Source organism: Peromyscus californicus, unplaced genomic scaffold (genome assembly GCF_007827085.1).
Source record: "Peromyscus californicus insignis strain IS unplaced genomic scaffold, ASM782708v3 Scaffold_7__1_contigs__length_154581171, whole genome shotgun sequence".
Classification (NCBI taxonomy): domain Eukaryota; kingdom Metazoa; phylum Chordata; class Mammalia; order Rodentia; family Cricetidae; genus Peromyscus; species Peromyscus californicus.
Genome location: NW_026294595.1, coordinates 35719806 through 35741473, shown reverse-complemented (window position 1 = coordinate 35741473; position 21668 = coordinate 35719806). Strand labels below are relative to the sequence as shown.

At 43.0% G+C, this 21668-nt stretch overlaps 2 protein-coding genes across 3 annotated transcripts in view; one reads left to right on the top strand and one right to left on the bottom strand.

Moving 5' to 3' along the window:
- Nucleotides 1-12487, top strand: part of Acvr1 (activin A receptor type 1) — a 123026-nt gene extending 110539 nt beyond the window's left edge. For both annotated transcript variants that reach the window (XM_052724249.1, XM_052724250.1), the window contains exons 9-11: nt 499-696; nt 10449-10579; nt 11261-12487. In XM_052724249.1, the coding sequence (XP_052580209.1) occupies nt 499-696; nt 10449-10579; nt 11261-11395 (464 nt within the window). In that variant the 3' untranslated portion in view covers nt 11396-12487. The remainder of the gene's footprint in view (nt 1-498; nt 697-10448; nt 10580-11260) is intronic.
- Nucleotides 12488-20755: 8268 nt separating this feature from the next.
- LOC128100611 (translation machinery-associated protein 7-like) lies at nt 20756-20969 on the bottom strand. Its single transcript, XM_052723007.1, has one exon. The coding sequence runs from the start codon at nt 20967-20969 to the stop codon at nt 20775-20777; it is 195 nt and encodes a 64-aa protein (XP_052578967.1). The 3' UTR covers nt 20756-20774.
- Between the last annotated feature and the right edge of the window lie 699 nt (nt 20970-21668).

Sequence of the window (21668 nt, the reverse complement as noted above, 5' to 3'; positions counted from 1 at the left end):
GTGGGGTACCTCAGAACCAGTTGTAGCTTGCCCTTTATGGCACAATAAATTACCTCAGGTTTTCGGTCTCACAGTGTCCAAAATTGTGTTTGGAGACAAGTGGGAGAAGTGGTGGTAAAATTTGAGAGTTTATTCTGCTGGTTTTTAAGCTACCTTGAGGTTCATATAGAATGTGTGTGAGCTTGTTTTTCCGTGGGTTTTCGAACATGGCCTCATATTACTTTAGTGTTTTGGTCTGTGTTTACAAAAAAAACCCCGTATCTCCTAGAGCTTCATATATTAACTTGATACTTTAATAATCTTCCTGAAATTAGTCCTTTTTCCTGCTCTCACACCCAAAGTTACAAGAAATCTGGGGATATTCCGGCTATTCTAGGTGTCGCACCAGTGACACAATACCACTAGAGGGCGCTTTTGATCGGGGTTGTTTTAAATTCCTTCAGCTGCCCTGTAGGAGAGGGGTGGTAGCTAATCCCAGTGCTGTCTTTTCCCCTTTAGGTCTGGCTGTCATGCATTCCCAGAGCACCAATCAGCTTGACGTGGGAAACAACCCCCGTGTGGGGACCAAGCGCTACATGGCTCCTGAAGTTCTAGATGAAACCATCCAAGTGGATTGCTTTGATTCTTACAAGAGGGTCGACATTTGGGCCTTTGGCCTTGTTCTGTGGGAAGTGGCCAGGCGGATGGTGAGCAATGGTAAGTGTGTGACATTGTCTTTGTCCATGGTCTCTTGATGCCACATGATCAAAAGGCCCCCGGGGGAATATGGCAGCCTCATGGTTCCTCGAATCAAATCCTACTTGCCTGATGGTGGGGTTAAGTGTGTAATGGCTTTGTGTTTGAATTCAAGAGAGGAGACAGCGACTGAAGGACAGTTTTGGGAACAGCGTAATATTTTTTTTTCTGGGTTTTCGTTTGGGTCTCTTGCTCCTTTCTTCCTTTCCGGCTCTGGCTTCCTGTTTGACTTCCTTCTCACTGTCCTTCTTCCCTGCTTGTTCCTCCAGAAGCTAGATCTAACTTAAGAGCAGGGGGCAGCTCCTGTGGAAGCATCTTGCTGCTGCGGAATTCTTACCATTGGATTCTTGAGAAAAGTCCGCTTCCACATTTGGAAGGCGTTCCTTATAAGAAGCGTTCAGCACTTTTTGAATGAATCGAATTTAAGCTCAAGGACCACAGATGGATGGCTTTTATTGATCTGTTTGGTTTTATAAAATGGTGATGTCTTATGATAGGAAAGTGTTTCCCTGCCCTCCCTCCCTCCCTCCCTCCCTCTTTTCCTCCCTCCCTCCCTCCCTCCCTCTCTCCCTCCCTTCCTTCCTTCATTCTTTGTGACAAGGACTCATTATGTAGGCCAGACTAGCCTGGAACTCACAGAGATCTGCCTGCCTCTCCTCCCAGGTGCTAGGATTCAAGGTGTGCCCTCCCAGGCTTGACCTACTTGTCACCTGTTTTGGCCTGTCCCTCTCACAGCCCGCTCCCCCTCATGTCCACTGGGTACTTAAGTGAACCTCACATAATGAAACTTTGTATTACTTTAGGAAGCACTAATTTTTATTCTGTCTGCTTAGGCATGTCCTAACAACACGGAATGATCTTCATAGCAGAATCCCTTGAATCAACTGGATGAACTTCATATATCTAGAAAATATATCTCTGAAATTATCCCATAAAAAGAGACGGAAATGATGTTTCAAGTTTTTTTTAGACAAGGTTTCTCCATGTAGTTTTGGTGCCTGTCCTGGATCTCGCTCTGTAGACCAGGCTAGCCTCAAACTCAGAGAGATCCTCCTGGCTCTGCCTCCCGAGTGCTGGGATTAAAGGCGTGTGCCACGGCCGCCTGGTGATGTTTCGAGTTTTATTCAGTTTCCAAAAGCCATTTTACCCTCCTGTGAACCACTGGGATCCCAGTTCTGAAGTCTTCTAGAAATAAGACATGGAATCTAAATCTGCTACATCCGCCATCCACTCACTGGCAGTTTTTTCTAAGGACTGAGATTTGTGGAGTAGCTATAATTTTTGTGAGTAACAGAGATTAAGATGGTCTGTGGAGGAAACGGAGTTGAGTAATTTGATACAGTTTCAGTAGGCAATAGCTAGAGTTAGTATGCCTTCATGATCGGGTTTTCTGTGATGTCAGTGTGCCCGTTTTGAGCATACCCTCTAAGGACATTATGGCAAGTACTTCAGATTAAACATCTGTGGACTGTAACTTGACAGTTCTTTTTTAGGGAGCCACGGACATTTTCTGGTAATTATTTCCCAATCCACCGCCTTTCAGTTAGTGCCATCAAAGCTCTCGAGAGCAGTTTGCGACAGAGAGATTGCCTAGCTGGTTTATAAAGTTCTGAACTTTGCCCGAGATTGCACACGGACTTTATGTCCTCACCTCTCCCCAGTCATTCGTGAGTGCCTTGGAACTGACGGGGGAAGTGTCAGATTCCGCTCAGGCTTTTTGATTGTTTGTTTGTTTGGAGACAGGGTTTCTCTGTGTAGTCCTGGCTGTCCTGGAACTCACTCTGTAGACCAGACTGGCCTTGAACTCACAGTGATCCATCTGCCTCTGCCTTCTGAGTGCTGGGATTAAAGGCATGAGCCACTACTGCCAACTAGCTTAGTCTGTCTTAATAAGATCATTTTTTGGTACTAGAATAAGCAGTGTGGTAGGGAACTTCTCCCAGGAAGAGGAAGCTGGTGTCAGTAGGCCAGCACAGTAGCTGGTTACCAGCTTCGGATGTGCAGCCCGGAGCCAATCAGGCTGCTAGGCAGGAATGTGTGGTGTGGGCTTTGTAAGAATGTGTCACCGATGTGCCTTGTGTGTGTCACAGGCATCAACCCAAATGGCTTGAAAGATCAGCTGTGATTAATAGTAGTCAGTTTGAAGTTAGAGTCATCTGCTTAAAATTCAGCCAAACAAATGTTAGTTTGCTTGCTAGATCCTGTGATTAAGGCTATTTGGGGGAAGAAAAAAAAGCAAAAAAACTGACTGGGAGGAGACGGGAGAATGTTTTGGTTGTTTTTGTGATTTATTAGTCTCTTCTTTGCATCATGGTTTAGGCGTCTAGCTATTTCCCAAGCTTCTGTGGGTTGAGCTTCTGTTCTGTGATGTGATTTTTTTTTTAAGGGGCAATAAGGGTATCTTGTCTGTCATGTTAAAGCAAATGTTACTTTCTGGCAATGACTCACTCGATCATTTCCTTTTTCTCTGGTCCCTCTTCTCCCATGAACATTCACACACACACACACATACACACACACACACACACACACACACACACATACACACACGTTTGTCTTAACTCAGGCTTTAAACTAATCAATGCTTCTTGAAAACCTGTTTTATTTTAACTACTGCTAGCCCCAGACAGGAAAAGTGAGAAGAAAGAAAAGCAGGAGACCCACTGCTCCCCTCCCCTCACTCGCACATTAGTGTTCCCCGTTCCCTTCTCCAGGGCTACTCTGTTTAAATGCGCTTGTTATCATCTTTCTTGTGTGCGACTCTTAATCTCCACTGTTATTTTAGATGGTCACGTGATAGTTTATTAATGTAACCATTCCCAGGTTGTTAGACATCCTGTGTCTCCCATTTGAAGCCTGTAGTAGACATTTTTGTGCATGTAACTTTTCATCTGGGGAATTTAATTCCTCATCTTAAGAAGTGGACTTAATAGGTCAGAATATGGATGTTTTTATGGCTTGGCACACATTGCCAAATTACTTTCCATAAGGGTTGTCCTAATTTACAAAATTTCCTTCACCCCAGGGTACAATGTTCCTGTTTCACTTTCTTACCACCTTTAGGAACTATCATTAAAATAATATATATTTTTGAAATTATTGTGTATAAAATCTACCTCATTTAAATATATGAACATCTCATATTAAGTCGGGTTGTTATAATTATATATCCTTTGAATTTCAGAGTCTATTATAAAAATTGATGACCATATAGTTCTGTTGGAGCAGTGATCCTCAAGTGAACCATGAGCATAAAAATATGTCATATTTTGTACTTTTATTGGAATTTTACATTTATTTCCTACTAGTAATAAACCTCATGCTGTTTCTGTATAGGAAATGAGTCTTCAGTCCATTTTCACGGTCAAGAATTTCTCAGTAGGATCCTTTGGAATTTATTGGTGGTGTTACTTTGACACTGAATTTGGAATTGTTAGGGAAGAACAGGGTGTTCCCCCCTTTCCTGTGTGGGTTTCTGTATGAACTAAAGGCAGGGCTTTGCCTGGAGAACCAATGAAGGCTGGAGTAGGCATCAGAATCAATGCCAGCTCTTGCTGAGACACCCCTGGGCTTCAGCCCCAGAATTCCAAATTAGGGGTTCCAAGTTGGAGAATGTGATGTCCAGATTTTGAATATGCACGTCTGACTAGAGACTTCCCGAGAAGGCAGAGGGAACAACGCCAGCAAGCGTCTGTCACCTAGAGGGCAAAGTGATGTGCCTCTGTGGCCTTGGGTGGCTTCATAGCTTCCTGTTGTGTGTTTGTCTCTGTTTTCCAATGCCTGGAACCAGGACTCTCAGGCAGGATACACAGAGGCCTATGTAGGTGGAGCCCCTAGAGCCCCGTCTCTGGTTCTGGGCTCGCTGGGATGGGAGAATCAATAATATCCCAGCTCTCATATTATACTATGACACTATCGTTTAGATTGGTTTCACCATTGGAAAAATATTGATGGTAGTACCAACTTGCAAAGGTCATGGTGGTAAACGAGACCATGTCAATGAGGTAGCTATTATTTGCCTGCTGCGTAGGGAGTACATTGGCTGCCATTTCCTGGCTCCTTTCTATTGGAAATAGGAGGTTTCCAGGAGCTTCCAGATCTTTCCCACCTCTCCCTGTCTTCCTCTCCTGTGTTACATGTGTTTCCCATTTCCCTGCCTATGGGAAGGCTCCGGGGGAACACTCTTATTTTCCTGACTTTAATTATTTTGTGATAAATCCGTGTTCAGATGTGCCAGAAACGATTGTATCACAGAGAAAAAAAATATCTTTGCTGGCCAAGCTGCATCTCTCATGGGGTGGGGACTGGGAAACACTTGTTAGAGTGAACGTATGTTTGGCACGTGTAGTTTGGGAAGCTCCTTCTAATGAGTCCTTGAGTTTGCCAGAGAGCCGCATGGGCTTCTGTTCCTAAGCACAATGGCTCGTGGATGGGAGCCATGACAACACTGGATGTCCAGCATGCTTCATGATGTGAATTCACCACCTCCGTGCAGACTAAGGTTTGAACAGATGAATCGGTCTAGGGAGAATGTTCATATTTGTTAAACTAATTTGAAAGTTTTTATTTAGTCGTTCATTTTGACCTTTGGGGAAGTGACTGGGCATAGTGGAGGTGAGGTTGGAGGAAGGATTATTTTTGTTCTTTTGGTTTCCTGGAATTTCATATCCCCGATTCGGAGTTACTAAGCAGAGGAGGACCATCCGTTGGCCTCATGCTGAAATAACTCAGAGGCATCAGAACTTTATGAGAAGCTGTTTGGTGTCCTCCTTACTTCCTCTAAGACAAATATTTGCATCTTTTGTCACAGTGCCAGCCTTTAGTCCATGGCTCCTCTGCTCAAGAGGCTTCCACAGTTCCAAGATGCTCCAGCTCTGTGGTGCTTCTGTCTCTCTAGGTCTGAGAATGGGATAGGCAGCTCCTGCTGGGGAGTGGCCGTGAAGCTATCTTAGACTCTCCCCTGCCCCCTCTGACATCTTAAGATAATATTGCTTAATATTTTAGCCATGCCTGACTATGTAGTACTCTATTATAGGCTGTTGACTTTTGCTTCTGACCTCCACGAGACTGGGTTTCGTTTTCGGTGCACATGGTTCCATATGCCATGAGTTGCAGGGGAGGCGATGGGTGATGGCACAGCCGTCACAGGCTTCCCCTGCCTGCCTTCAGAACTCTCGGCTGTGGGTTCCTGGTCCCCTGTCTCCAAGACTCAGGGCCACAATCCACTAACTACAATGGAGAGATCCTTAGAGCTCTGGATCCAAAACTTCTTCCTTGCTTATTTGGCATGAGGCAGGGCTGAGAGGGCCAGGGCTAGCATCCTTCTGTACGACTAGCCTTATCCATGTACGCGTTAGTCATCTTTTATATGTGCCATGGTATTAAATTATTTTGACATTGTGCTGTGAGGCATGGTAGATAAAGTAACACAAATACTGAATGTCCTTCTGTGAACCTTGTCATACCAGGATTCATCCATATACATACTCTTTCATGATTTTTTTCTTTTGCTTTTCCAAATGCAACTTCTACCAGTGTCGTGTAATTTTTTTTGCTTCATAGTGACTCTCTCCTCCCCTCCCCTTCCCTTCCCTCCTCTCTTCTCCTCTCCTGTCCTCCCCTCTCCTCCCCTCCCCTTCCCTTCCCTCTTCTCTTCTCCTCTTCTCTCCTTGGCTCCCCGCCCCTCCTTCCCTCCTCTTTCTCTCACCTCCCCTCTCCCCCTCTCCCCCTCTCTCCCTCATCCCTTCCCTCCCTCCCTCCCTTCTCACTGTCTCACTTTGGTAGCCCAGAGTGACCTGGACCTGGCTATGTGAACCAGATAAACTCTGCAGACTACCCTCTGTGTGGGCGTGGTCTAAGGCCTCCAGGACAGCGTCTCCAGGGAGCGCTTGTTTTGGGACACAGCTGTACTGATGTGTTGTGGGTGTTGTTGTGGATTTGCACCTGATCTTTTGATGTGTATTTTAAAGACTGGTAAAACTATGGCATGAGAGCTGAGCATGCAGCATATTAGCGCTAGGGAATGTTGGGAAAGATAGATTTGCCCCAAAGAACGGAAAAGTTTCCATTAGACATATGCACCCCCGGGGTGGGGCAGGGCCACAACACACCAACACCAATTATACAAATGAATTGCACATGCTCAAAGCTGTGGGGGAAGAAGTTATGAATAATCTCTCTGACTTCTTTCCCGTGTCCCTTTGAGTCAGCAGCAGCCTTAATGGGAAGGCCACGGCTGACTGGCTGACTGTTCTTTCTTTGACTGATGTCACCTCTTCTCTGAATCCCTCTTAGCGTTTGCTGTTTGTATTTTGTGTATCTGTTCTTATTGTTTGTTTTGAGACGGGGTCTCACTGTGTAGATCGGCTGCCTCTGCCTCCAGAGTGCTGGGATTAGAGGCCTGTACTTTTACTTGTTTTCCTCAATTCTTGGTATCCTCTCTGCTGGCTCAGGGTTTGGCAAAGCTCACCCAGTGCTGCCTCTGTGGGACTTACAGTTCACCTTTTTGCTCGGCCAAGCAGATTGTCACATTCAGACAGAAGGTGAGAAACAGCTGTAAGTCAGTCCGTCTGTATCTGGCAACTTAAGGCATTGCACATTCTGAATGCACAGCCCACCCACCACCCTGGCCTTCTCCTTTCTTCCTACCACGTACACCAGTTCCACTCACAGGGGACTCCTCTCATCTCTCCAGTGTGGGAGGCTCTTTCTAATTCTTCTCCTTCCTCCATAAACCCCTTCCATCTGGAAAATACCCTCTCCTTGGTAGTTTTTCTTTTCCTGGCCCCTGCTCTGACTCATCCTTGCCCCCCTCCCCCCTGCCAGGCCCTGGGTTCTGGAACTTCTTTGCATCCATGACACTGAGTTTCTAGAAACTACTTAGGAAACCACACAGTGTCTCTTGCTCTGAGCTCGAGCAATCCCATTGCTCCTGTCTCTAATATTCATTGATGATTCTCTTCTCAAAGGGTTTTCCCCATTATTTTGTCATTCATCACTAGTACTACATCTTTTTCATTTCTGTATCCCTACCTCTGGGCTCAGTCTCTAGAACACAGTGAAGGGGATCAAATGACTATTGAATCAATTGAGGAGCTAACACATAAACATGAGAGAATTTCTGCCTTCCAAGTAAAAGTAAATAGTGGTGTGAAAGGTTGAGGGAGCTGGGGAGACAGTGCAGTGCTTGCGTGAGGACCTGAGTTCAATCCCAGGAAGCTACGTAGAGAAGTTGGGCCTGGTGGCCTGTTTGTAATCCCAGTGCTGGGGAGACCAGGATGTCTCTGGAGTCTGCTATCCAGCCAGCCTAGTCCACTGATCAAGCTTCCGGCCAGTGAGAGACCCTGTCTCAAATAAAACAAAACAAAACAAAAAGGTAGATGGCACCCAAATAATGTTGCCTGGGGTTGACTTCTAACTCAGTACAAACACCCCTCCCCTCCACACCACATGAACACATACATATGCACACAGACATACCAACAAACAACAGTTTTGAGCTACTTTCGTACAAGACTTATATTATCTAAGGGTAACAGAGATACTTGTGCTGTGTTGTACTAGATGGCTGATTTTCCTTGGCATTTAACACAGCATTCCATTCATAATAGATGTAAAGCACTTTTGGCCAATAGAAAAAAAAATGACTTTTCTTGACCAAAGTGAGTTTCCTCCAAAAGAATGCTGCAGTTTAATCCCAGAGGTTTTTTTTTTTTTTTTTGAGGAGCATAGCCAGAGTCAGATGGAAATCGTGAGTCTGAGCCAATGGCTGAAGAAAGAGAGGCATGACAGTGTTCCATTTACAATTTACAATGAATTAAGTGCTCTTTGTTTGAAAACCTCAATTCCTTTTGTTAACACATGACAACATTTAATAAGGTCAAGCTATGAAACATAGAAACACAAGGGGACTAGGGTTTTGTATAGCAATGTGCACCATTGGGCTATGTCTTGTGTTTTAAATATACACTTATGTTTGATTTGTGTGTGTGTGTGTGTGTGTGTGTGTGTGAGAGAGAGAGAGAGAGAGAGAGAGAGAGAGAGAGAGAGAGAGAGAGAGAGAGAGAGAGAGAGAGAGAGAGAGTTTCCTGAACCTTTTTGCTGTGGCGAACTAAACAACTTACCCCAGATAGCCGGTGATTATGTTACATTTTTAAAGAATTAAGCCAGCCTACCAAATGTATCCCCATGGATACATGGAGAGATGGTGAATAGCATCTTGCTTTCTGTTTCCTGTGAATGAATGTGGCCCCACGAAAGATGGAAGTTCTTTTTTCGCTTGCTGTTCAGTTGTGTTTGGGGTGGTTTCTCCAAGTACTGAAGAGTGAAGACATTTTTTGTTTGAATGTTTGCAGGGATCCTTACAAGAGAAGTAGGTAAGATTTGGAGACGGTTGTAGCCGCCTCCTGTGAGCAATGGTTTATGCCTATTAAGAGCAATTGCTGTTTGCCCAGAAAGGTTTTAATTTGGATCCACATCGCAGATGCAGTTATACAACGTGGATGTTATTTAGAATTAACCAAGTGTCAACTAGAATTTTTAAGATACAATTTTGACTAGTTTCCATTTTAAAAATAAACTCTGGAGTTTGTGAGGTTTAGAAACCATGTACTATTTCTAGAGCAGATGCTCCTCATTCTCTGATATTCTGCATAAGTGGTTTGTATTTATGTGAAATTGGTACTAGTGGATTCTCACTAACCTCTGTGACAAATGAAAAGGGGATTGAAGCTTTTTTAGGGGGCTTGTAAAAACTGGAAAAGCTTAATTATACCTTTTACTCCCAGCCTCCTTCTGTCCTCTGCAACAGCCCCTGTGTATCTAGGAATAGAACTGAGTTACATGCACAAAGGAAAAGGGCCAGCAGCCGAGTTAGTCACTGACCACATTGTTGATGAGGGAAACCAAGCAGTAATTTCCCTGGCTTCCTGGCTGGAAGAGGACGGTCACTTCGCTAAGTCCATATGAGGAAGTTTTCAATTGCTTTGTGGAATTCATCGTCTTTGTTAGAAGACAGGTAGTGATAGTAACTGTAGGAGCCACCAAACAGATGCTTGTCTGTCTGGTAGTTTGAGGACATGCCTGTGTGTAGTGTGAGTGACTGGAGAAATGAGGACCTCAGCTCACATTATTTGCATGCCCCTAAGGGGAGGGATTACTTTGAAAGCAATGAGTTTTTTGACAAAATAATTTTATAATAAAAAGGTGATTTGGGTGATGGTCTTGATTTGTTTTTTTAACCTCTAGATGTTTGCAGATACTTTTAAAAAATTTTTTAAATTTAATTTTGTGTGTATGAGTATTTTGCCTACGTGTGTGTGTGTGTGTGTGTGTGTGTGTGTGTGTGTGTGTGTGTGTGTGATGCCCATGGAGGGCAGAAGAGGGTGTGGGATCCCGGGAATGGAAATTACAGATGGTTGTGAGCTCTTTGTAGACACTGTTGGAGGAGTTTGTTAGTACTTGCAATCTCACGAGAGGACTTTGAGCCTTTGTCTTATGCTTCTGATTTCCTGCAGGTTATATATTTATTGCTTTATTCTCAACTTATTTTAGGACCTGCCTGTGGCTTTCAAAGTTGCCTTGACATAGGCGAGAGGTGACTGGTACTTTATCCTGTCACCATATAACTCATGACAGTGACACAGAGCAGTGAAACCCAGGGGGGATGTGCACTCTCCTGCTAACCCACATAATTTTCATCTTGTTGTACACAGGTATAGTGGAAGATTATAAGCCGCCATTCTATGATGTCGTTCCCAATGACCCAAGTTTTGAAGATATGAGGAAAGTTGTCTGTGTGGATCAACAGAGGCCAAACATACCCAACAGATGGTTCTCAGACCCAGTAAGCACACTCTGTTGTTAGTTTTAGAGTTTATCCCAACAAGTGTTAGCTTCCTGGCTCTTAGCATGTACGTGGTGCATCTATTCTCTGCTTACACAGTTTTATGTAGGTTCCTAGAGCTTAATTGTATCATCTGGTAGATGTTGCTAATGAATGACGTGAGTGTCCATGTGTGACCAGTGTCGAGAACGAAATCACTCATACCATTGCCCTAAAGTGGCAGTGGTATGTGTAAACCAAGAGATTGAGTGATGGTGATTAACTCTTGACCATCTCTGCTTACATCTGAGATTCTAGAAGCAGGCTGCTCCATGCTGTGGAGCCTGAAATGTTGTTCATAAGTAGTAGCACATCCAAGACCACTCCTAAGATTCCACTCTTATCTCTGGGTTAGTAACATTCCCTTTAGCAGCCATAAAATCCAAGGTCTCTGACTGGGCCCGTGGTATTTGCCTGATCAAGTAAGCTGGTAGTAATAGGAGTCCAAAAGAAGTTCATGGAACGCCAAATGGCTTCTTCATTGGTGGCTAAGGCCTTGAGTGCTTGCTTAAAGAAGATGACTATAGCATGACCAGCTTCTCAAGACCTGCAAGGTTCTTCAGAACAGTTTGACACAGTATCTGTCCAGTCTCCAGGACCACTAAAAAGCCAGTTTGTGTGATGTTTCTTTTCTCTCCTCAGACATTAACATCTCTGGCGAAGCTGATGAAAGAATGCTGGTATCAGAATCCATCTGCAAGACTCACAGCTCTGCGTATCAAAAAGACTTTGACCAAAATCGATAATTCCCTAGACAAATTAAAAACTGACTGTTGACATTTTTCACGGTGTCAAGAAGGAAGAGTCAACACTGTCATTGTCCAGCTGGGACCTAATGCTGGCCTGACCAGTTGTCGGAACAGAACCATCGGTCTCCCTCCCGAAGTGGCTGCTTTGACAAAAGCAGATGTCTTTCCCAGCCATGTTCCGGGGAGACCCCGAAACCACCCTAACCTCGCTCAAAAACTGTGACCTGGGCACGTGGCGAACGGTTCCCACCACAGAGACTAATGGTGGGCAGAGACGGTCGTAAAGGGAGGGGACTGGAGGAACACAGAGAGATCCTGCAAGAGATCTGGGCATTAAGACAGTGGCTTTGCATATCTTTCACGGGTCTCCTAGACACTCCCCACGGGAAACTCAAGGAGGTGGTGAATTCTTAATCAGCAATATTGGCTGCACTACTCTTCTGTGTTGCACTAGGAATTCTGTGCATTCCTTACTTGCACTGTTACCCTTAATTTTAAAGACCCAACTTGCCAAAACATCGGCTGCGTATTCCACTGGTCTGTCTTTGGATAATAGGAATTCAATTTGGCGAAACAAAAAATGTAATGTTAGGCTCTGCTGCATTTTACACACGTGCTGATGTTTACAACGATGCAAACATTAGGAATTGTTTATACACAACTTTGCAAATTATTTATTACTTGTGCACTTAGCAGTTTTTACAAAACTGCTTCATGCATATGTTAAAGCTTATTTTTATGTGGTCTTATGATTTTATTACTGAAATGTTTTTAACACTAGACTCTGAAATGGACATTTTCTTTTATTATCAGTTAAATTCACATTTTAAGTGCTTCACATTTTTTTATGTGTGTAGACTGTAACTTTCTTTTCAGTTCGTATGCAGAACGTATTTAGTCATTACCCATGCGACACCACCCAATATATTACTGATTTAGAAGCAAAGATTTCAGTAGAATTTTAGTCCCAAACGCTGTGGGGGGAAAATGCATCTTCTTCGGAATTATCCATTATGTGCATTTAAACTCTGCCAGAAAAAAAAATAACTATTTTGTTTTAATCTACTTTTTGTATTTAGTAGTTATTTGTATAAATTAAATAAACTGTTTTCAAGTCAAATGGTGAATTTTTTTTAATGTATGGAAAAGATCTGTGCAATCTAATGTGCTTTCTTTGGGGAGTAGTAGAGACACAAATCTAATTTGAAAATTGAATTTGCTTTTTGAGGGGAGTAAGGAATCTGGGTATCTAAGGGGCTAACTCACAGTTTGAATTTGAGATTCCCCTGTTCTTTTATACTGGGGTTCTTTTCCTCAGCCTCCTGAATTTAAAGTATGTACAGACCTCTCTACTTGCCCTTCCCACCCGGGGCTGTGACTCTGAAAAGGAGGACAGCTGTTGTACAGTGCAGGGTCCCAGTGGGTACAGAGCCTTATACACCACAGTGCTTGGCAGTCTGCCCTTCACTTTTCTGTCTACAACAGCCTGGAAGGTAGGATTTCGAGTAAGCCACAAAAGGGGGTGGGGACTCCTGAAGGTCCTCTGTGGGTGGTTAGTAACTTTGTTAGCATACATTTATGAGGCATATAGTAAAATCACATTCAACTTGTTTTAGGTGAAAATGGACATTTTAATTCAAGTTACACACTGCATAAAATTTCCTATCTTAACGTATGCAGATCAGAGACATTCAGCACATCTACAGTTAGGTCATCATTTCCACAGTCCGTCCATAGAGCTTGTCCCATCTCGTGACAGAACTCTGTATCTATTGAATACTAACTTCCTCATTCTCCTCTCCCCGTCATCCCTGACATCATCCTGCATCATCATGCGGCTTTCCCTCTCCATGAATCTGACCACTTCATCTTCTTCACATAAGTGGGATCATGCAGTATTTGTTCTTTAGTGAAAATTGACTTACTTTACTTACCACAGCAAATTCAAGTCTTATCCATATAGCATATGTCTGAACTTCTTTTTTTCAGGCAAAATAATATTCTGTGTGTGTATATACAACATCTTGTTTATCTGTGCATCTATTGCCAAAAACTCCCAACTTTTGGCTATTGAATGGCCGAAAGACAGCTACCATGAATACCAGTAGACATGTATCTTTTTGAGTTCTTGCTTTCGATTCTTTTACCTGTATACTCAGAAGTTAAATAGAATCGCTTTATTTTTATTAAGATTTTGACTACTTACAAAAATGTATGCAGTTTAATGAATGTAAACAAATGTTTATGAATTGTTGGCAACCAGGGGCACAGAACCCCATTGGGCAGCAGGATATTGTCAGCTCCAGGAAGACGCTTTCCTGCTCACATCTTGTTCCTCAGCCACAATGCTGCTCTCCTGACCATCAACAGCGTAGGGCATATTCAGTTGTTATAAGCATAGTACAAGTAGACACATACTTCACCTGTGTGGGAAAGAGTGGGGTCACCAGATGAAGGAGTCCGGTAAATAGATGCTACTGATCTATTAATAGGGCTGTTCGGTGTGTATTCTCATCCGTGTTCTGTTTGTTCTACATTGTCACCAGTTCCTTGGGATTTTCTGTTCCACTTTCAGTCATTCTAGTAGGTGTTGTACACGCATTTCAGGAAAACAAAGAAACAAAGGGCAGGGGAAGAATAAGTAAAGGGTGGTTTAAATGACTTGCCATTCTCCTGGAGCAGGAAAGGTCTCAGTTCTCACCTGCTAAGTGTGAGCTATAAATGTAGGTCACTTACATTGCAACCTGGACTTGGATGATAAACAGTGATGTCGTTTGGTACTCACCCACTGAGCCTGGCTGCTTCCAATCTACTTTTGTAGACTAGTATGTTCTATTCGGGTCTTAGAATGGCTTATTTGGAAGCAATTTTTGATTCCGTCTGATTTCCCCCCTAACGATTTTGAATTTTCTTTTAAAAAGTACATCTATATATTTATCTATGTATCTGTATCTATATATGTATCTCTCATGTGTCTGTCTGTCTGTCATCTTTGGATTTGTTTTAGGGATATGCATGTGCCATAGTGCATGTGTGGAGGACAATCTGTGGGAATCACTTCTTTTCCTCTGGGTGGGCCTCAGAGATGAAGCTCTAGCTGTTAGTCTTGGTGGCAGGCACCTTTACTTTCTGAGTCAACTCACTGGCCCCTGAATTTGAATTTTAAACTCAAGATTTAAAAAAAAAATTAAGATTTTTTTTATTACTTGATGTATAGAAGTGTTTTGTCTGCATCTGTGTCTATAACCACATGTGTGCTGTGGAGACCTGAAGATTATGTCATATTCCCTGTGAGTGGAGTTTCAAAGGATTGAGTCACCATGCAGGTACTGGGATTTAAACCCAGGTTGTCTGGCAGAGCAGCCAGGGCTCTTAGCCATCTCTCCAGCCTGAGATTTGTATTGGTTTAGTGAATCATTGATGCATGAGGTGAGAAGAAACCTAACAGCCCTCTGGGAAAGCAGGTCAGTGTGGATTCACCTCCGTGTCCAATCAGGAAGCTGAGGTCCTAAGGGGGTCCTGTTGCTGAACCAGGACTGAATATTTAATTCTAAGGTCAGAGTTGACCCTCTGGCCACAGATCAGTCCTCCAAGGTGACTTCCCCCCTCACTGACACTGGGCCACTTTCTCTAGCTGCAGAGCTCTGCGGGGAGAACACATTTATTTTTCTCAGATTGTTTTCAGAACAGACCCCTTGATGGTTAGATCAAGGAGATGTGTTAAAAAAAAATGTTGTGGGTGTATGGGTGTGTATGTGGATGGCCATGTGTCACCATGTGCATGTGGAGGTCTGAGGACAATCTGGAGGAATCTGTTGCCTCTTCCCATGTAAGTCTTAGGTATCAACTCAAACTCAGGTTGTCAGCCTTGGTGGCCAAGCCCTTCTGAGTCTCATCTCAACAGCCCTGGGGAGATGTTTTATTTCTGAAGATCTGTAAGAAAACTCAGGTGGATTCCCCCCAAATTCTCTTCCATGGGCATTGTACCTGATGGGAAGATACTGTTGCCTACCCTTTTTATGTGCTGGTTTGTGAGGTTTGGGCTAGAGCTAAGTCCACCTACTTCGCTATGACATGAGAGATGACTAGAGGAAGCCTGCGGGGCAGGAGAAAGCAGCATGTCTGCTAGTCTGCATCCTGCTCAGTCAGCAGCCCCAGCCCTACTTCATGATGACAATCCTTTCCAAATGGCACTGTTTCTCGGTCCACTCTGCAGTTGTCTCACTATTGTGGAAGCAGCCTTCTGTGTCCCTCACTCTCTCTATATACTACCAAGAAGCCAGGGCTGCTCCTCAGAAGGCCTGACCCCCGGCAGGGTCCTCAGATGTCAGTTCCCTCTCCGGTGTTCTCTTTTCAACTTGGGCACTCTAGAGCAATGCCACCCTCCTACCTTTGTTCCTCCGCCTCCTCTGGGTGCTTCCTACACGTGAACTTTAATATATTTTTGGCCTTTCCCCAATTACTAGCTGCCAGACCCAGCTAAGCATTCTCCAAATGCTCTGAAACAGAATCAAGAGCCCTGTAGTCCCTGACTCGCCATTGGACTGATACCACCACTGTCCTGTGACCTCTTTCTAGCCACATTATAAGGCAGCAGCATAGGTTTCATGGTCCCAATTAGCAGGTTAGAAAAGTGAGGCAGTAATCTGATTATTCAACTAATTAGTACTAGAATTAAGATTATTCTTTTTTTAAATTTTAAGTATTTTTTATTAAGAAATTTTCTATTCGTTTTACATACCAACAAGAGATCCCCACCCCTCCACCCTCCCACCTCTCCAGTCTTCTCCCCCCATCCCAACCCCCCTTCCCACCTCCTCCAAGGCAAGGCCTCCCGTGGGGAGACAGTAGAGCCTGGTACATTCAGTTGAGGCAGGTCCAGGCCCCTCCTCCCTGCACCAAGGCTGTGTAAATTGTCCCACCATAGGCAATAGGCTCCAAAAAGCCCATTCATGTCCTAGGAATGGATCCTTTTCCCACTGCCACGGGGCCCCTTAAGCAGATCAAGCTACATAACTGTCTTGCCTATGTAGAGGGCCTAGTCCAGTCCCATGGATGCTCCACAGCTTTTAAGCCAGAGCAGTGTCAGTTACCTGTGACTCCATCTCTGCTCCATCCTCACCTCCCAGTTTACATCCCTCCTTCCCTAGGGGAAGGACTCAGAAATCATCAGTCATCTAGTCTTATCTCTTCATGTGTTTATATTCCACAGGAAGATCAAATGAACCTGTTGGACTGTCCTTTGTATTCCTAGAATGTCAGCATCTCTACTCTGGGTCTGGTTTTCTTCTTTTGTCTCACCCCTTTGTCTAAATCAGTAATACTTTTTCCTACATAAACTGGAGACCCCCAAAGGACTCCTAGTCATTACACATCTGTATCATGTTGAATACTTTGGCTTCAAAGCTTCCACCACCACCACCCCACCTCTCACCCCCACTAAGGTTCCCACCTCATAGTCTGCCACTGTCAAGGATCCTGGACACAGTATTTCAAAACCTAAGTAATGCACATTTCAGGAAGTAACTGGCCATGCAATACCATCCTTCTCTATGTAGAGTTCATCTTGAAGTGTCCACCATATGAATCACTTAAGTCTCTGTCACCCTCTAGCAAATAGTTAAGGACTCTTGAGTAGTCACTGTGTATGTGGTCCTTTGCTCCCAGGTGAGCAGGTATGTCTCATAGACACTCTAGCAGTGAGGTGCACTATATTTTTATCTGCTATTTTGGAGATCCTCAGGCTAATGGAGGTTGTGACTCTGTTTCCCCTTGTTCAGTTTCAACATTATAAGAAATAAATTAAAATCTACATGCCAGTTATAAAAAAAAATGCCCAGAAAAAATCTCTCCCCAGCTATATGAAAATATTTCACATGATTATCTTTGAGTAGTGGTGTTTGGAGTTATTTTTTCATATTTTCTATTTTAATATACATGTGTATATATGTGTGTGTATGTGTGCACATGGGTGTCTGTACAGGTAGGTCTGTATGTGTGACAACCGAAGTTAATGTCAGGTGTCTTTCTTGGTCACTCTCCACAGAGTTTTTGAGGCAGGGTCTCTCATGGCCTGGAGTTCATTAATTAGGGGGACTGGCCGGTAAGCTCCAGGCATGTAAATCGCCCTGCTCCAGCACTGGGGTTACAGACACACACCAGCTTTAATATGGGTGCTGGGGATCAAACTCAGGTCCACATGCTTGCATGGAGAGCACTTTTCCCACTGAGCCATCTCCCTAGGTACCTTTATGTAACGAGAAACTTCTTTGGAACGTTAAAGACAAAGCAGTTTTGTTCTGGTTTGGGAGGCCAGGCCATTCTGTTAATTACCAGCTGACTTGTGGGGTGGCTGATAATTACTTTTGTCAATTTACAATTTTAATACTTTCTAAGTTATTGTCTAAAAAGGCAGCTAGCGCTGCAGTTACAGTAGGAAGCAGCAGTCCCCTGATATTTCTCTGTCTCACTTCCTCCTCCTCATGGCAACCCCTTTTACTTTTTCAAGTCTTCATCTTTGCTTTGGAACAGCATAATTATCTTTCTATTTCTTGTTTTTGTTTTCAGTTCCAGACATTATTTCTTCACTTCTATTCAAGAAGGGAATGTAACTTTTTCTCACCCTCACCTTGCATGTGTTTATACCTCTTTCCTCTTTGTAGTCATTCATTGGTTTAATATGTATTTATCAAACGCCTAGCATGTGCCTAGCTGATAGCCATGCATGTGTGTGTGTGTGTGTGTGTGTGTGTGTGTGTGTGTGTGTGTGTGTGTGTGAAACCAGTGAACTAACAAACAGAAGCCTCTTTTCATTCACAGTATTTTAGAGTATAATTTTGGGTGAAATCAGTGCACATTGCTTTTTTACTTCATTTCTCTTCTCGTACAGAGATTGCTTACCCTAAAGTAAATGGTGTGTGTGTGTGTGTGTGTGTGTGTGTGTGTGTGTGTGTGTGTGTGTGTGTGTTGGAGGATGCACACACTCAAACTCTGGGGTTTGAACCTAGGACCCCATATGTTAGTCAAGCACTCCATTGCTAAGTCACATCCTCTGATCTGGATGGATTTCTTCTCTCTTCTCATTTATGAAGTTTTGATATACTGTCATATACTCCTCTCTATCCATCCATTCAAGTCAGCATTCTGCTTCTCCGGAAGGTTCAAATTCTCTTGCAGCATGCTGTCATTCTCCAGGCTGCACTGGCGGCTGTGTTCACCCGTTACTGCTCTCCTCTGGGTTCTCCCTTCTTAACTAACTGGCCCTTTCTTGTCTAGGTTGCCACTCTCCTCTTTATCATTTGTTAATTTAGATAAAATGTATCTTCCTATGATTTCCTGAGAAAGAATCTGTGGGGAGTGCAGTATTTCAGGTCTTTTAGATCTGTAAATCTCTTTGTCTTCATGCACACCCCATTAAGAATTTGGGACTATAACACTCCAGATTGCTTCAGTATTTGGGGGTGGGAATATACTACATATCGTATATAAGTATATATAATACACTATGTCATCCTACCTTGTCTGTTGATGCTGAGAAGGTTTGTGTCATCTGAGTATAAATCCTTTACATAGTTTTTCTCAGAATTTTTTAAAGATTTCTTCCTTGTTTCTATCGAGTTTTTATAATTTACATATTGGACCTTCTTAGCTGATCTTCTGACTTAAAAACATTCCTTTTCTGCTCTTTTCTAGACCTAGGCCTGTAATATGACATTAAGAATGTTGAGCCCAAGAACAGACGCCCTGGTGATGAGCCCAGGCTTGTGACTTTGCAGCTGTTTAATTTAGGACTAGTCACTTCCTCCTGTTCTAGTTGCTCCTGTTAAGAGGGCATGTTTTGTTATGATGATTAAATAAACCAGTACTTACTGTTTTCTCGGTTATACTTTCCAACATTTGTATTGCATTTCCCATTTCTCAGCAATATGTTGTACATTCAGAAAGTGGGCAGCTCCTTAAAAGTCAATTTAAGTATAAAAATATATAGTATGCCTCATCAAGCACAGCCCTTGTTGGGTTAGTCAGAATAATTCTAAGCATGTTAAATTTGTGCTGCCCATGAGTCTTTCCCAGGCTCCTGTTTTCGTCTGGTTTGATGTGATCCACCAAGGAAAGGGGCTCTGGAACTGGATAATTCCCCATTAGCCAGAGGAAACTGGGGATGGGCTTCAAACTTTTGGTAGTCATTTTAGACATGAACAGAGGCATTCTTTCCATTGTGTTGGTTGGTATTTTCACCTGGCATCCTTCCCTTTTTACCTTTCACATTTGTTGTCGTGTGGATCTTTTGATGAATTTGAAGAGCTTTTGTATGTCTGGAGAAGTCTTTGCTTCTCTGAGCTTAGCGTTCTCAGTTGGCAATTTTAAGTACTTTCAAGATCTCATCCTACTGTTTGCCTGTTTGTATTGTTCCCTGGGAGAGATCCACTGTCATTTTGTCCTTGCACTGTGTGTAACGTGCCTTTCATTCCTCGGGATGCTTGGGTTGTACATACATTATTTTAGGCTGCTGAAGTCCCACAGATCATTGGTGGACACCATGTTTCTTTACTTCTGTGTTTTACTTTGGATGGTTTCTATTCTGGGCTCTTTGGATTCATTAATCTTTCCTACAATGCTTGGTGTGTCACTAATCCCTCAAATCCATTTTTCATCTCACATGTTGAAATTTTTTAATCTGTATCACTCAGTGTAAGCATTTTGAAAAGTATCTCTGACTTTAATTACCCTGATTGGCAATACTGAATACAGTTTGGATAATTGCTTTAATGGCCTTACCTGCTGATCTTTACATCTGTGTCAGTCACAGATTTGATTCAGTTAGTTTTTCTTCTCATTGGAGGTCACAGTTCCTTGGTTCTCCATAAACCTGATAGTTTTTATTTTATTTTTTTATTAGATTCCAGACATTGTGAAATTTACTTTACTGGCTGCCAGATATTTTTGTGTTCCTGTAAATATCCTTAAATGTTGTTCTAGGATACAGTCACTTGGAAACAGTTTATTCTTTTTTTTTTTTTGCCTTTTATTGAGTTGGTTTAATTAATTCAAAGTGATACAGAATTCAGAGTAAAACAAAGATGAAACAGCTCTGGTAGGATTTCAGACTGAGTTTACTTTAAATTCACAGCTGAGGTAGGAATTACTGAACACTAGAGACAATGAGCCACTGTATTATTTATTATTATTTTTTTATAAAAGTTTATTAAAATGTACAACAGGCTCCAGGGTAACACTTCATTCTAACCATAGGTGGCAAAAATGTTATAGCAGGGAATCCAGATGTTTAACAGGCTTCAGGTTAACACTTCATTCTAGCTGTAGGTGGCAAAGATGTTATGGCAGGGAATCCAGATGTTTAAATAGGAATGGAAGAGGCTCACCATCATCTCAGTATGAGGAACACCTTACTCTTTGCCAGATTTCTTAATTCCACCTGTGGCCAGGGGTGCCCTGCCTGCGGCCTTGGCTTTTAGCTCCTCGGGTTTCTTCTGCTCCTCCTTTTCTTTCTGCTCAAAAGCCTCATCTTCCTTGTCCATCTCCTTGGCCTGCTTCTTGGGCTGTTTCAGGGGCTTCTTTTTGCCACCTTCGTGACCCAACATCGGAAACAGTTTATTCTTTGTGATTCTTGATTTTCATGGTTTTAGGTGGGACTGGAGCAGGCATAGCCTAGGCCTGGTTAATCCTCACTACCAAGTGAAGGTTCTCCCATGTACTTTATCAAACAACCAGGATTTAGGCATTTTTCCAACTAGCTTGGGAAAAACAAGCACTGTTCTTGGCCCAGTGTAAAGACCAAAATAGTGGCCTTCCATTTTTTTTTTTAAATTAATTTTACATTATCCTTTCTCCATTTGCCGGTGGCTTCTTCACACCGACTGTTATTCATACAGTCACAGGCTTTTGCTTCCTGATGCTTTTGTTTGAAACCCTTCTGGTTCATATGGCGTATTGAAGAATTTCCCCCCTTTATGGCTAAGTGATTACTTTTCAGATCTTGAGTAGATGCTTTAAGGCAGCGGTTCTCAGATTGTGCTATTTACATCAGTAACACCGACCGGAACTGGGAACTTTTACACATCGGGTTTACCAGTGTAGACCTCAGACTATAGAATTAGACACTCTGGGTGGGAGAATACAATAAAGAGCCAGTAACTGTATTTTAACAAGCCCTTAGGGTAAATCCAATAAGCGCTAATTTTTGAAAACCCGATCTCTTAGAACCCACAGATTGAGAATCTAGTCGGAGGAGCGGAAGGAAACACTGCCAGCTGTCTTTGAATCCCCCTAAGCAGGCAGTT